The sequence below is a fragment of the Hyposmocoma kahamanoa genome, unplaced genomic scaffold, assembly GCF_003589595.1.
Source record: "Hyposmocoma kahamanoa isolate Upper Pololo Valley unplaced genomic scaffold, ASM358959v1 65, whole genome shotgun sequence".
Taxonomy (NCBI): Eukaryota; Metazoa; Arthropoda; class Insecta; order Lepidoptera; family Cosmopterigidae; genus Hyposmocoma; species Hyposmocoma kahamanoa.
Genome location: NW_020653853.1, coordinates 7,695,139 through 7,712,557, shown reverse-complemented (window position 1 = coordinate 7,712,557; position 17,419 = coordinate 7,695,139). Strand labels below are relative to the sequence as shown.

The following is a 17,419-nucleotide window of genomic DNA, read 5'->3' as shown; positions in this document are numbered from 1 at the left end:
TCTAGAACTTATAGTATTATATTTCAGAACCTAGCGAATACAATAAAAAGCCAAATTATTATTTATATATGTATAAATCAACTTTCTTGTACTACACCGGTAGTAGGATTGTAACCGCACACTCTAAGTACAATTATTTCAATTGGCTGACTCTTATTAAAATAAATATACTCCATCATTCCAGCACTAGCTAGGTACATCATTCAGCGTTTTATTCCGGCAATCATGTTGTTGTGATTAGTGACACAACCAGACACAAGGAAATGGGTGTGCGAAGCGCGCTCGCTCATTGTAATTTACGTGCTTCACTGGATTTTCATGTGACATGGAACTTATACAACACGTGCATAATCTGATAATGGAAAAAATACGCACGCATGAAGTTAATCAATCGAGTTCAACTATCAAAATCGTGATGATAGACAGAACATATAATATTTCAAAAAATAAAAAAATAAATTTTACTAAATGTCTAATAAAATTTAGTAAAATTTTGTACATTCTGTTCTAAAAGGCTCTACTAATTAATAACATTTAAAATTTGAAAGCCATGTTAATAAGACCTCCTTACTCCGTAGTTATGTACCTACTTATTTCTCTTTGGATATGTTGTCGATGGTACTGTCAGCTTTTTCCAAGGATTGAAAAAAATAGTTTAAGGTTTTTTATTCCTATTTTTACTTAATTATTTTTTATAACATTGTGATTTTACCTATTTTTAATTATTTTTTACAACATTGTGTTTATATAGTTTACTCATTTATCTGTCACGCTATTGCAATGATATTGTAAACTTGATTCATGTTTTATTTCTTTCATTGATAATTTTGATCTGCGGAGATGGACCGCAAAAAACTTCGTTAGTATAATTTGCTTCTCCTAGTTAATGTTTATTTTAAGATTTTTTTTAACTAGGTGATAAGCATTTATCATATCTTCTTTAATAAATGTAAGTCTATATTTTTTAAAGAAAATAGACGTACGCTTCTACAATCTTCTATGATAATTGATGATTTCGATTGTTGTTATTAACTTTAGTTATAGTCTAACCTATACTGTCCTAGTGCTATGTATATGCCCCCTCTTACAACGAGGGCTTGGCCAGTAGTTCCCAATGCGGTTTGGGAACTTCAAACATATCATTAAATTGCATTGTAGATATGTACAGGTTTCTGTTTCACCGAAAACCTCATGGCGTATTTCAAATGAAATATCGCACATAAAAGCTGAAAATTCGAGAGGTTCAGTTTTGCTTGAGAGGTGATAAACCATTAGTCACTACACACAGTTATTTTTAGCCCAATGTCCTTGAAATTTACTAATGTTTTTTATGTCCCAGAATAGGACACAATAAAAATAAAAATAAAAGTCGTTTATTTTTAGACAACAAAGTCCATACCAATTAGTAAGTTAGTAACATGATACATCTTATAACCACAGCGCGTAAAGAACGGTTACAGTGTACTAGAACACTGTTGGCATTACTATCACGGAAGAAAAAAAAAACATTGTATTTATTGTTCTGTGTCAATGCCAAAAACAGAATAACATTTTATTCTGGAGGCTCAATTTCGTTATAATGAAATGATTTATAACATAATGATGCTTTATATCCATTATGTAACATGTAAACTAGATACGATTAGTGTTGGGTCATATTCATGTTTTTCCGAATATTTTTTCATAAAATTTCCACACTTGGTAGTTGACACATATCAAAAGTTGAAGATACTGAACGAAAACGCGCCATTATAAATATTTATACCTATGATTTTTTTTCGCTGTTGTCTAATAATTTTAAATCTCGTTTTACTCTAACTTGCATTTAGCTATCCAATTTTATTTTATAAACGTAGAACATAATATGAGTTTTCGATATATGTTTTTTCGTGTCTGATTTCTTTCCGAACAGGGGCCTTACCATGAACTCTTATTTCAGTTCAGTGTAGGTTTGTAACATCAAAAAAGCGGGATGGTGATATACACATCATGTAGCGCTGTCTCACTACGATTCATTTTAGGTCCTAAACTGAATCGTAATAAGAGTTGTTCGTGGTAAGGCCCCTGTAAACATGATACAGTAGCTGCGGGAATTCCCGAACCTGCGCGAGAATTTTCCAGAGACGCTTGATATATCTTTTGGCTCGTATCTAATTTGTAGGTACTTTACACAATTGCCATTATGTTCATTATGCTATAGTTACAAGAAAACTAATAAATATAAATTGAGCCTAACGGAGTTATGAAGTGTTATTAACTTAATGTTTTGTTTGTAGATTTAGTTCCTGTGCGGTTCAACCTGTGGGTGATGTTACTTACGAGCTGTTGGGTTGTTTATATGCTACGAGTCAACATGAGTCTTAATTTAATTGCTATGGTGCCACAGACGCGTAATAATTCATCGTAAGTTGCGCTAGACCATGGATCAATACCACGAGAGGACTGGTAATCTCCATAGTACAGATCGTATGTAATTCTGTAAGAGGTCAAATTTCCGTGTTATATCTAGATGGAGCTAATTAATTGCCTGTAGTAGTTTATGTTATGTAAATGTCAATCAAGATATCAATTAATTCAACTGCAATATGAAATATAAGCGTACTCACGTTTTTTCTTGTAATATTATTGAAATATTGACTACGAACTAACATTATTTACTGATCTTTGATAAATATGCATGTCAATAGATGGCATTGTGTGTTACAAACTAATTTATTCATTAATGCTTACTAGTATCGGTAGATGGCGCTAATCCTAATCAAAATGAAAGAATTGCTGGCAGTGTTCTTAAAAATCTGTGCAAGAAGCGCCATCCTTAACGTCATAGTATATTCAATAACATCATAATATTGTATCATTGAGATCCGGTGGTGGATACTTGGTGACCTATTATAGTACAGGTCCAACCCAGTTTAGGCACCAGTCTTCCACCTCTCGCAATTGAACTGTACGATGTTCCTAGTTTAATTATCCTGTAATATGTATTGTTAAGGTGGAAAAGAATAATAAATAAGTTTGTATTTGTATTGATTTGTTTATTATCAGTAGAAATTAGAGTAGTTGATAATGGTAGTTCGTCAGTTATCGCGACATCTGGTGTACCAATAGATACTAAATACCCGACTACGCTGTCTTGTACATACCTCAAATAGAAGTCCTCTTGAATTTATTGGTCCATGCCCTAGACTCACACAGTTTATGTTTATGATCATTGGTACGAGTATTGAAAATTCGAAATCGGAGATATTTATTGTACGAAAACCAATAATGTCGTTTTTTGAAAATTATGTCGTTACTTATAAAACATGAATGTTAGACAATACGTTGTTCTGAATCCAAAGAAAGTAACAAAAGCACTTGTGTTAAGGAAATCGGAAACAACGACGTTACTACTAACGACGACGTACCTAAAATTGTAGATCATATGCTAAAATCTTCAAATAATAATTTATCATTGTAAGGCTCATAGGAAGTGAAACTTTTTATTACCGACTTCAAAAAAAGGAGAGGTTCTCAATTCGACTATGTTTTTTTATGTATGTATGTTACGCGATAATTCCGGCCGAACGAGATTTGTGAACCAATTTTGATGATTCTTTTTTGTTGGAAAGAGGGTACCTCAGATGTGCTCCCATTTAAATTTAAAGGGAAAGTATTCCACCTCTAAGGGTGGCAAACTAGGGGATGAATGACTTTTGAGGTCGGTTTTTTAGTACTCTGTACTGAGATTATTATTTTCGGTTCTAAATTAAACACTGACTTACAGTTAACCGTGGGACCATGAGACGTGTAAAGGCCCTGAAACGTTGGTTTGTTTGTAAAAAAAACAAATTACGCGATTTAGATCCGAAAAATGGTTTAATTTCCTATGTGTAACTATTGACAAAACGCAAGAACTTGATTATGAGGCTCTTGTGGCACAAGTAACTAAAACTATAATATCTATTTTTTTTATTAGATCCCAATCTACGTGCGGTAGTACCCCAGAAAGTAACGAGGTACAGAATTACACTGCATCTCCTTCAAACGGCACAAATGTAACCGAGGCACCCAGACAGGTAATATAAATATTGATTAATATTGTTTAAAAAAATGTAAATCGTGTGATTAATTAAACAATAGGGTAGATATTATGTCCATCACAGTAATAGGTGCTTGTAAGTTAAATAGGTTCCTAGATCAAAGAATTTTCCTTCTTCCATTGTTTAGTTTTGATAAATAAGTAATAATGTAACAATAATACTTAGCCTATATACGTATAGTACCACTGCTGGACACGGGCCCCTCTCATATCGAGTGGGTTTGGGCTACAGTTTCATCGCTGGCCCTATACGGATTGAGACCTTCACACACATCATTAAATTGCAGATTTCCAGTGTACAGGTTTCCTTATGATGTTAGCTTTCGCCGAAAAGCTCATGATAATTTAATAATAATAATAACGCACACACTCAACAGCCCCGCCCCCGCACTAGGCAAACCCTGAGTCGCGGGTGCCATGGATACACACATAGACAACCACAAATTACACCCAAACTCGCGAAAGAAATAAATGTAGGCCATACAATCATTTCTCCCGGCCCGGGAATCGATCCCGGGACCTCTGCGTGGCAGTCCGGCATGGTAACCGTTCGGCCATGGAGGCAGTCAATAAGTTAACTGTTATAAGTTCATTTAAAATCAAATTTCGTACATAAATTCCGAAAACACAGCGAAGCGCAAGCCCGGATTCGAACCACGAACCATCTGCTTGAGAGCCGATAAGTCAAACCGTTAAGCTACCGCGGCTATAAATAAGTAGTTGAATTTTTTTTTATTAAGATTTTTGTAGATATTTGGGGATTAAAAGCATTAGAGCTCCTTGTGAAAGAATTCTTCCAGGGAAGTACTGCCACCTTACCTATTTCTACCGCCAAGCAGTAATGTGAACATTACTGCGTTCCGGTTTTGAAGGGTGAGGGTGCTGATGAAATTACAGGCACATGGGACTTTCAACTTATGTCTCAGGGTGATGCAGTGGCTGTGCCTCTCAGATATTTGAGATTTAAAGCTCTGAGTGGCACTGCAACCGTTATGGACAGGCGTGTCGTTTACCATCAGGCGCACGACTTGTTTTTCCCGTCACTTAGTATCATAAAAAAAGTTTACCTACATACGAACGTAACCGCTGTATACATATTACCGTAGATATTTGTACCACTTGATATTAAATAAGTAGCGAAGAAAAGGAAATATGAAATCACTGTATACTTGTAAATCAAAATAGCTTATGAAATATACTTGTATGTATGTACCTTGTAATGCAATGCAATTTTCCGGTAAGAGCATAAAGAATTCGTATTGAGTGTGTGTTACTGAGAAGGTATGCAGCTGTGTAGGTAGTTAGGTTTGAATTAATTCCCATAAACAAACTTTTTAAGATAATTTTCGTCTGGAGTGATATTTATATAGACACGTGAGGTGCACTATAAGTTTCCGTAATGAATAAGAAATAAATACTATAAATGGTCAGAAATGAATTTATTGTTTTTCAAAATATTCTCCGTTAGCGTTAATACAGTTTTCCATACTAATGGACAAATTTTGAAAACATTTGCGCCACACCTCCGTGACAATCTGTGAAACATATTTTTCATATTCTTCGACAGCCTCTTCAGGTGATGAAAATCGTTGACCGCGTAACTGGTTCTTAATTTTTGGAAATAAATAGAAGTCACAAGGTGCCAGGTTGGGACTGTACGCGGGATGGCTCATAAGGTCAACGTTGTTCACCTTCAAAAATTCATTTCGTCTTCTATCATTTGGCCATCATAATTATAACTCATAACTTTCTATGGAAGTGTAGCTTTTCGTGTAGAGTTTCCCCAATTATATTAAGACCTGAGTCTGTCTGGCCGTGTGAGAACTGGCATTATCGTGGTGCAAGATGATACGGCGTTTACGGTTATTTTTACGGAGTTTGTCAATAACTTCCGGCAAACAAATGGTCGTGTACCAATCACTATTCTAGGTATAACGATTCTCCAAAGCAACAGTAGCCACGCGTCCAGTTTTATTAAAAAAAAAAAGCAATCATCAGCTTAGAGGCACTTTGCACGGCTCATCTTGAAAGTCATCTTGAAAGACCCATACGCTCGATTGCTGCTTTGTTTTGGGATCGTAACTATAAATCCATGTTTCCTCACCCGTTACTATGTCCCACACCAAATTTGACGCCCCTTCGTTGAATCTGGTAAGCATGGGATTGCACCAAGTGACACGTTTGGTTTTTAGAGCCTCAGTCAAATTGAGTGGGATCTACCAAGCTTTTTCACACCCAAATGTTTGTGTAGTATTGATTGTATTTGACTCATGCCTATGCCTAAAGATGCCCGAATCTCATGGTATGTAACATTTTTGTACGCGTCCTATGTATAATCCATCTTTTCGGGCCCTTAAATAAAAATAAAATATTTAGAAAAACGTGTGTATACATATATAGAATGTTTGTAGTTAAATAAAAAAAAAATGATATTTAAATTAATAACTTTTTAAGCCGTGACTATGTGACCTGTAAAGGACACAAAACGTTGGTTTGTTTGAAAAAAAAGCAAACAAATGAAATTTCGATCCGAATATAAAAATAGTTTCATTACCGTTGTGTAACAACCGCGAAAAGCCAAGAATTCTATACTATATGGCGCTTTTCACTGAATATATTATAATAAAACTAAGATATTTGCAGTAGGTGACTTAAATACTCGATAGCATGAAGTACCTTTGACTATAATTGTCATACCAATAACATTTACAAAAGGTTCTCATTGTCTTCATGTTGACGTAAAGTAATTATTGGCAAATGGTTAAGTATTACTGCAAAAAAATACAGCTATTAATCTAAATATAAATGAACCTATCAGCGCAAAAATGGTGTAACCCACATTTTTTTTCTACAATATTACTGTACATGCGCTGTGCAGTGCCCCTCAGATCTTTGCGATTTAAAGCTCTGAGTGGCACTTCAACTGCGGACAGGCGTGTAGCTTACCTACTAACAGGCGCACGACTTGTTGTCGCGGCACTTGATACAATAAAAAAAGAAAAATATATAATTCCTTTTTATAAAATAATTACGTGCTTTAGTATCATTTAAAGTAATATTGAAAAAAAAAATTAAATGTGGGTTACACCACTTTTGCGCTGATAGCCTCCAATATTATTCGTCTACAATACAAACATGAGTCATTCATGTCACAAATAAACGCTCGTCTATATTGATTGTCAGGTTTTATGTAAAGAAAAAGATCCGGTTCTGATGGTAATAACGTTTCTGCGAATTCGAAAATATTCGCTAAAATTATTGACTATCCTTCCATTATTCCTCTTTTTGTTGGTTTTTAAAGTACCTATTGCTGTAACGTGTGAATATCTGACGTAAGCTTAAGATGGGAAGGATGGGATAAATAGGGTTTTGCGAGCGGTGTGTTTTCCATACAAAAACTCTCGTCGGTTTTCTCGTTGGTTTTGGGATTTGAGAGAAACATTGAATAAAGTATCACCCATATGTTTCTGTTTTCATTTTTTTTGTAACTGTTTTTCAAAGCACTCGTAACCCTTCAAAAACGTTAAAAATGACCTACTTTTAATCATAGCCAACAGACGTAGGCGTCTGCACAAATGTAACAAGTATATTAATAATTTATAATCTCAGTACAGAGTACTAAAAAACCGACCTTAAAAGTAATTCATCCCCTGGTTTGCCACGCTTAGAGGTGAATATTTTCTTCAAATTTAAATGAGATCAGTTCTGAGGTACCCTCTTTCCAATAAAAAATGAATCATCAAAATCAGTTCACAAACGACAGTCAGAGTTATCGCGTAACTATAAACAAAAAAAAACATTAAAATATAGGGTCCTGGTAAAACAACTTCTTATTCTACATACGAAATATCTTTTATATAGATCCAGTTTTTAGAAAAGGAAATCGTAGAGAGCCAGACTTCGAATTTTACCTTTTTTAATCGACTTTAAAAAAAGAGGAGGTTCTCAATTCGACTGTATTTTTTTGTATGTATGTTACACGATTATGTTGTTGGAAAAAGGGTACCTCAGTATTGGTCCCATTGAAATTCGAAGAAAATATTCCATCCCTAAGGGTGGCAAACTAGGGGATGAATCCGGTTTCGCGCACTTTCCGGTAATCGATTTCAATAAAACTTGGCAAATAGATGTAATTCCACGAACTTTTGAGGTCGGGTTTTTATTAAAAAGCAGGTACAGAGACAAAATTCAGTGGGAGTTGCAGTTGTCCTTATCGCACAGTATGTAGGAGAATAGCGATGACAATAGTTTTTTCAAATACCTATTTCTCAAATGGTTCTACGCTCTCGACAACCCTTAATGTCTTGTATTGTCCATACTTCGAGTGATATAAAGAGCTACCACCTCAACCAGGAGTGGTCGAATTTCTGTGCAAGTAACGGTGAGCCTACCGCGTCGCGCGCGTTCTTAAACTTAGATCAAACGTAAGTGCAGGTGCAACGGATTGTGCCATAACATTGCATAAGTCACGGTACAGTGTACAGTGTATTGTGATTAAGTATTTTATACACTATTGTTAATTGGACTGTGGCAAGGAATATTTTAAACTTGGAATAATTTCTTTTTGTAGGTGCCTGGTGGTGCATCGTTCGATTGGTCATCTGAACAACAAGCGCTGATCCTTGGCGCATATTTTTGGTGCTACCCCGTGACTTCGTTAGTGGGAGGCATGGCAGCCGAGCGCTGGGGACCGCGCTACGTGGTACTTATCACGTCATTCGCCAGCGCTGTTCTTACCATGCTGAGCCCCCCAGCTGCTAAACTGCACTACATAGCTCTCGTCGTAACACGATTTTTACTTGGATTTGCTGGGGTAAAGTATTGAATAATGAAAAATAACGAAAATGTTCCACCAATCCTAAGGAGTACATTACACATCGAGTATATAACCAGAAATAGAGACGAAATGTCATTGAATTTGTTCAAAACTACTCTGCCAAACCAAACTGCGCTCCGATTTTTCAGCCCGAATTCAGCCCGAATTCGAAACAATTGACGGGTATCGTCAATTGGTTCACTTCAACTTGACCATTGAACTTGAGCTTTGCTATAATGGACGAAAATTGAAAAATTACATAATTTAATATTTAATGACCATAGAAATGTGACTCGGTTAGTTTTGTAATTAGATGTTTTGCTGTTTTGCGACACCACCAAATGGAATTAGAGATATTATCTATATTACAATAAGTACAGAAGAATATTTTTGGAATACACGGAGACGTACACACAGGTCAGTTGTTGGCGTTGCACTATTTCAGCTTTCTAATTTGTGATTTCAGCGCAAACGAGAGTTGATATTTAAAAGTGATACCAATACCATCTGACCGATGAGTTCCCAGGGATGGATGGCCATTATTTCGTCTCTATTTCTGGTTATATACTCGATGACATTATATAAGCCTTAAAACTATTCTATCTATAAACAGTGTAATTGTGGTATAGTCATTGACTTACAAATAAATGGACGACGGGTCTAATACAAAAACCACGAAAAAAATGTCCCAAGTCAACCTATTCGAAATTTAAATTGTAATGTCATCGCAGTATCGCGCTGTCAGTCGCACAAATGAAGACTAAAGCGGAGTTTGGCGCTCTGTATACGATTTTAGCGTCTTACAAGTGCGGACACTTTTTAGCGCGGACCCGACGTCCATATAATTGTAAGTCAATGGGTATAGTTTACATAATTTAGTTCTCTTAACACATACATAGATGATTTTAAGAAAAAGAAATTGTTCTAATAGCGTTAGGTTCCTAAAGTTAAATTTTAAAACCTCAATCATCATGAACCCATTTATACGTCCCACACTGCTGGACATGGGTCGACGTACAGGTTTCGTTACGATATTTTCGTTCACCGAAAAGCTCATTGTAAATTTCAAATTACATTTCGCACATTCCGAGGAACTCGGAGGTGTTGGCCCGAATTCGAACCCACGACCTCTGCTTGAGAGGCGGTAGGTCAAACCATTAGGCTACCACACAGCTACACACTCAATACCAATTAACTCTCTAAAGACTGATGTCCGCTTGTACTAAACTTAAGTACATCTTAAACCTATTCTTGCAATGTATTTACATAGTGTTAAGAATGTCTTATCAATTTAGGCATTGGTTCTTCATTGGTTTAATAAGTTTAGTGCACGTGGACATTAATCTTTAAGTCTTACTGTAGATTAACTGATTATTTTTAGTAAAATCGTTCTATACGCACCCAATTAAGTCCATTATTACTCAAAAAACATTATTCATAAAATCATTCTAGATATAGTTCATTAGTAGATATTCTTCAGCATATAAATCTACTGATAAACGCTCAAAGTGCGTCTTCAATGGATTTAATGTTTAAAATGACAATAGTTTGTGTTTTTTTCGATTTAATGATAAGGACAAAATTAACCATATTAAAAGATCTGGTGGACTTCGAAAGAGAGTGTGGAGAGAATGGAGAACCTTAACTATTTCTGCTGCCAAGCAGTAAATGTGAGCATTACTGCGTCCTTGTTTGAAGGGTAAGGGTTATTTACCACCAGGTGTACAACTTGTTCGTCCCGTCATTTGGTATCATAAAAAAATGTATTTAACGCGGAGAAGTTCTCTTTGCGCTATAACCTACAAATCTAGGGTCGGCGGACTAAAGCACATAAGTTAAAATCCAACATCATTCATTTAAATTATACATGTACCGACTAAAGCACATGGGTCAAATTCATTTGTTACTTCATAAAGGAGAATGGGCAAAATGGACCTGGGAGCGGCCACTTCAAAAACTACTTTCAATCAATAGATATCATTAATACGATCAAAAAATATTATGGGCACCAATACGTAAGTCATCAAGTTTTCGAAATATCTTGAATAATGTTTATTTTTTAATGTAGATACTTAATATTTGAACTTCTGTCTGGAATTTTGTTTGTGTGGTGTGTATGTTAAAAATGATTACCCAAATGGTGTCTTAAGTTTAAAAGGGTTCTGTGAGCTGTGGAATTATGACACAATTTTGGAATCTGGTCCAGTATTTCTTGTTATAATATTTTTTAGGGAATATAAAAGATATGAAATAAAATAAAATATATTGTTTCAAAACTCATTTACTTCGTCTATTATCACTTCATCTAAATATGATGCTGGAAGATTAAGAGCTCCTTGGTGCCGTGCCCACCCTAAATACCATACAATCGACATGACGTGAGCACAGCAACCCAAGGTCCGTCTACCAGTAAGGCACGTACAGTAGTGTTGTATTATGCGCGCTCTTCCAACGCCTTCCCTATTTACTACTATATATACATAATATACTCGTGCTCTGGTGTGTCTTGATTGAATACGTCCTCTCAAAAGATAGCAATCTCCAGTTACATGCATTTGCGGAATATCTATAGATTCATCTTCCATAACTTCTATAAAGTACACTCCATCTCGTAAGTGCTCGCTACAATACGACCGAGCAAGCTTTATTTGATAACTACCTAAAGCAAACAGTATTAAATCTCTTTCTTCTAATTGTGGAAAATCATTTATAGTTAAATAATCAGCTGATATAGAAACAAAGCTCACACGGTGCCTATTTAAATTGTTATTAATGACGTAGTCGGCCAGTAAGTTGTCTACATTAATTTTCAAATGAATTTCATTTAATATATCATTTGCGTAAGGTCCATCGGTAAAAGGTTCCCGAAAAGCATTAAGAATGGCTGCGGCATTTTTAAAATCTTGGAACATGTGTGGTACGGCCCTATTAACATACTTCTGCCGTAACTATTTAAAATCTCTTTTAAAACGCCCGTTAATAGCTTCAATTACCCATCGACAAATTGTAACAAGCCGCGACTTGTTTGCTTGACTAGTTGAGAGCTGCGTTTCATTGTTTTGCTTTGACGCTGGCATATGAGCTGTGTAACCACAAGATTCAATAACTGGTAATGAATCCCTAAAACCCCCGTCCAAGATAAATACATCCCCTGCTTTAAAAAACCAATGAAATACCGAGTCTTCTGACATTAATTGTGTCATAATAGTTGAGTCAGATGTTGTTGCCGCAAAAGGTCCAACTACGTCAATTATGTATCCGTCACTACACGTAATAATAAATGGTTTTAGCAAGTTTTGAAACTTATGTAAGCTGTATGTAAGACGTTGGAATGAAAAATTAGAACTCTTTTGTATATAAATGTACGTGCCATCAAATATAAAGATTAATCTTCTATCTTCTTCAGATTCTGGATTCCCAAAAATAGCATTAGGTATTAAAAGGTTTCTCCTCTCTACTTCTCCTCTCGTAATATGGTCAATTCCGAGGTGACGCGTTACAAAATCGTTGCTTAAACATTCTCTTGATTGTTTTAATAAGCGCTCAAAGGTGCGTCGAGATATATTAAAAAGATCAGACAGTTTTGTATTTGACTCTCCCGTTCTTAGCTTACTAAGGTAGATGCCCAGAGCAACTTTAGGTCGTTTACACCTTTGAGTCAATAAAGGTGTCTCTTCTATAATTTGTTGAAACTGCGCCGGTGTAACTCCAGTCCAGAAAAATAATTCATCAGCATCAATATTTTCGATATTTTCGAAATTAAAATGTGCAGACTTTTGTAAAGATCTCTTAACCATTTCAAATACATCCGTGACTTGTTCTATGGTAAATGAATTTAATAAAATAGGCGAACTAATTAATATCTCCCAATGGTTTGATCGTATATGTTCTGGGCATATTCTAGCCTCGTCAGGTATGTATATATTGTGATCACAAAAAACTTTAGTTTTAATGCGATGTGGAATCCTCAAGTGCGTTTCTGATTCACATCCCGGAAACAAACAACGTGAAGCAGTGTTTGGCAGACGGTAATAATTAGGTATAGAAACAGGGACCTGATCTGTCGAGATTTCATCACGAGCCGATTCTTGTGGTTGGTTTCTTGATTGAGCACGTTCAGCTCTTTGCCAGCAAGGGCGACAGATGTAGTTTCTTCTATTTTCAAATATAGGATTAGGATCCACGCGGTCACCAATATAATCCATTAAAAATGGATTAGCATCAAGAACTTCTTGTGAGAGAGAATAACGTCTTCTGTTTCGAACTGAAACGTGACATGTAATGCAAGTTTCCATTTCAGTCACGCACACACCACTTTACTAAACAAGAATGTCCAAGATCAAGCCTAGTTGTTATCCAAGAATCAACACCGATACAAATCGTAAAGCAAAATCAGTAGTCCGGTAAACAGTAATCAAGGTCTTATGAGGATCAGCAAAGAATCGACAGCACAGAACAGTTGTTAGTGAAGCAAGTCAACAAACAACTAAACTAAGTTAATTAAACACGCATGCACCTGGATGCACGTGCACATAAGAGGGTAGGAGGGAGGGGGGGGGGCTAGTTTAGGTCCCGGCGGCATGACTCCACAAAGCATTGTTTTATTTTATAGAAATATCCAGTAGACAAAGGAATATTTGTCAAAAATGTAACACGTGTTCATTTATTACTTGGACAATTGTATTGGTCATAACTTTTTTTACACACAAAATACGACTCTGACTCCATACTAAGTATTGTTTGTCGTAACATAAAGAATTATAAAAACTATGTTTTTGAAGTGGCCGCTTCCAGGTCCAAGGCCCTTGTATTTTGCCCATTCTCCTTTGTAACTTTATTATAGAGGCGTCTTTTTCTAATTTATCATTCTCTTCACACATTGTAACACTATAAACAACACAAAAAAATATATAATTATATATTAACAAATGAAGCACTTTTTTGACTTGTGTGCTTTAGTCCGCCGACCTAGAAATATTTTCATACTTACATTACAACTGTTATACAGCGTTGCCGTTACGGAAACGTGTTACTTTATCGTAGCACAATAACAATAAGTTTGGCCTGATGTCATCATACCAGTAGAGAGCTAGCATAGATTACAGCCAAAGGTATAAAGAAGACGGCACTGCAACTTGTTTTCTGGTGTATATCTAATAAGCTTCAATAACAAATCTACGAGGGACTCACCTTTTTTATGATACTAAGTGACGGGACGAACAAGTCGTGAGCCTGGTGGTAAGCGACCCGCCTGTCCATAACAGTTGCAGGGCTCCTTGGAGCTTTAAATCACAAAGATCTGAGGGGTACTGCCACTGCACCTGTCACCCTGAGGTTGACAAGTCCCATGTGCCTGTCATTTCAAAACCGGAACGCAGCAGAGTATGCTCACATTACTGCTTGACAGCAGAAATAGGTAAGGTGGCAGTACTTCCCTAGACAAATACTTTCACAAGGAGCTCTAACTAGATTAAATATTCTAACTTTTTAAGTAACGATTCAAAAAAATGAGATGGTTCTCAATTCGACTCTTTCTTTTTTCCTTTTTTTTTGTATGTATGTTACGCGATAACTCCGTTTGTAAACCGATTTTGATGATTCTTTTATGGAAAGACGGTACCTGAGTAGTGGTCCCATTTAAATTTGAAGAAAATATTCCATGTCTAAGGGTGCCAAACTAGGGACAAGTCAAGTTTTTTGGATTATTAAATTTGGCGTATTAAATTCTATTAGATATCCTACAGTATATATTTAGATATATAGTTGTGGTCCTTAGGATGTTTTGGACTTACTTTAACTATTTTTTTAATGTAGATGTTAGTATTATCGAGTTCGATGGGCGTGTCTTAAAGGTATTGTTAAATCACTGTATTAATTGTTAAAATTGCATTTCAGGGATTCATATATCCGTCTCTTCATGTGTTAGTAGCGCGATGGGCTCCACCCGCTGAGAAGGGCAAATTTGTGAGCGCGATGATGGGAGGAACTTTGGGTACAGTAGTAACGTGGTCTCTTACAGGACCACTTATGGACAAGTTTGGGTGGGCCTCAGCATTTCACGTGCCTGGAGTACTGACTTTAATCTGGTGTGGTTTCTGGTGGTATCTTGTTGCTGATACGCCAGAAGATCATCCAAGAATCACAGAGGCGGAAAAAAAGTACATCTTAGAGGCGCTTGGAGATAACGTGAAAAAATCAAAGGTAAAAAAAAATACGATGTCATTGTCATCAACTTTATAGTCGTCATGTAAAATAAGTTCTTATAAAGAAAGCAAAGTAACACTGATAACGAGATAATATAATTATATATTATCTCGTTATGAGCGTTACTTTGCTAGTTTGTAGAATTCAAATATTAAAATAATCGTTTCAATCTTTTCAGGGACTTCCACCGTTTAAAGAGATTGTGACGTCTATTCCTTTTTTGGCAATGGTGGTCCTTCACTACGGGAATCTCTGGGGACTGTATTTCATTATGACAGTTGGTCCCAAATTCGTGTCCAGCGTATTGGGCTTTGAACTCTCTGCTGCTGGTGTAATATCAGCACTTCCTTATTTAGCAAGAATGTTCCTAGCTACTGTATTTGGTTTTATAGGAGATTGCATATTATCCAGAAAGTTGATGACGACTACCACCATAAGGAAATTTTTCTCTTTATTCTCACATATAATTCCTGGAGTTTTACTAGTTATGCTGGTATATACTGGCTGTTCTACAGGTCTGTCAGTATCACTGATCACTCTGTCCATGGGATTTAACGGAGCTGCTACCTTAACAAACCTGCAAAACCACCAAGACTTGGCTCCAAATTATGCTGGCACGTTGTATGGCATCGCCAACTTCGTAGGAAGCACAGCTGGTTTCTTTACGCCAATGATTACAGCGTACTTCACTAAAAACGGGGTAATTAAGTCATAAGTTCTTCTTGTAATTATCAAAATTGTTATCACAAGCGTAAAGTCTAAGCTTAAATTTAATTTACAGAATAGTTTCGAGCAATGGCGCCCAGTTTTCTTCGTTGGAGCATCTGTGTACATAGTTTCGGCGATCTTCTTTATTCTCTTCGGAACTGCTAATATACAGCTCTGGAATTTCCCAAAAGGCGACAAGGCTGACAGTAAAGACTTACATAGAAATGGTGATCTCAAAGATATAAGTAACGCGACAATTAAAAATGGTGACACCAAGGAGATTAAAGAGACACCTTTATCAGTCACTGCCTAGTTTTTAATGAAGAATTAGATTTTACGCTTTTAACATTTGAACGTTGTGGGCAAAGCTAACGAAGCATTGAATATTACGTACCTAAGAGGATGTGAAAATTTAAGTCTTAATGTATTGTAAGAATTGCAATATAATTTGCATGACTTTGTTTTCACTTGTGATGAAACAATTAAATTATGTTAAATAATTATAGATTAGGAAACCAAATATTATTACACGTACTTCAAAAATTGACTTATATGACTATAGTGACCTTTACAATCAATAATAGCAAATAATGGTGCATTTAAATAATTATTTTAATTAAGGTTTAATTTGTAAAACAGTACGGTCTACTAGAATTTTTTGACAATAATTGAAAAAATAACGAAAAGTAGCTATTGCAATTCATATGGCAATGTCAATTTGATATCTCCGATTTGACCGGTTAATACGATTGAATATTTTTGATACTTATGATTTTGATTATATACAATCCAAGCTACAACAGTTAGGTACAATGTAAGAAACCTACTGATCTCATAAGAAGCAATATGCAAATTCAAGAGTAATTAGAAATTACTTACAATAAACTTAAATCAATCAATAAAAGCAAAAATATTTTTATTTCATAGGTATGCAAATTAAACTTGTAATTGTCACACTGATACTTTTTTCTGAGAAGAAGGCTTAAAAAACTATATCTTTGTAAATAGACATGACTTGTCATTTATCATTTAAAATATTTATTTCAAATATCATACGAGATAGAAACAAAATGTAAAAGCTAAAGGAGGACTGACATGCATATTTTGTCATCCATTGCGCAAAAGATGTATAATATAACTTTTTGTTTCACGATAATTTTGAACCTCTTAAAAGGGGGAAAACATTAAAGAAACGTTTACATTAATTGACCATTAAATGAACTTGTGACTTTGTGAAGACGACTGTGAAGAACAGACCGTTTATTTTTAATCCTCATATTATAATACCTATAATAAGACTGTGAACTGGCAATTGGTACTATCTCAATTTTGACAACTTTACAGGTGAAGAAAAAAAATAGTTAAATAAAAATACGTAGTTTTTAAATATTTTTATTACATATAAACTGTATTATATGTATTTAGACAGCATTACTCAAAACAAAATGCCGTAGCCGTGAAACTGTAAATGTATCCATTATAAACCAATGTATAGGTTTCTACGTCTGAATATTTGTGGACCCAATTGCAATTTAGCATCTAAACCACTATATGTCTGTGATCTAAACTTTTACTTAAAAATACAACTGAACCTTCATGTCTTAATTTTT

General features: G+C 35.4%; 1 protein-coding gene across 5 annotated transcripts in view; it reads left to right on the top strand.

The window, feature by feature from the left end:
- Positions 1 to 16,713, top strand: part of LOC113231210 (uncharacterized transporter slc-17.2-like) — a 20,499-nt gene extending 3,786 nt beyond the window's left edge. For 2 of the 5 annotated variants that reach the window (XM_026465410.1, XM_026465411.1), the window contains exons 2-7: positions 2,277 to 2,403; positions 3,959 to 4,058; positions 8,652 to 8,894; positions 14,793 to 15,098; positions 15,280 to 15,801; positions 15,883 to 16,713. In XM_026465410.1, coding sequence (XP_026321195.1) covers positions 2,277 to 2,403; positions 3,959 to 4,058; positions 8,652 to 8,894; positions 14,793 to 15,098; positions 15,280 to 15,801; positions 15,883 to 16,122 — 1,538 coding nt within the window. In that variant the 3' untranslated portion in view covers positions 16,123 to 16,713. The other 3 variants (XM_026465412.1, XM_026465414.1, XM_026465413.1) reach the window with 3 other exon arrangements.
- Positions 16,714 to 17,419: the final 706 nt, after the last annotated feature.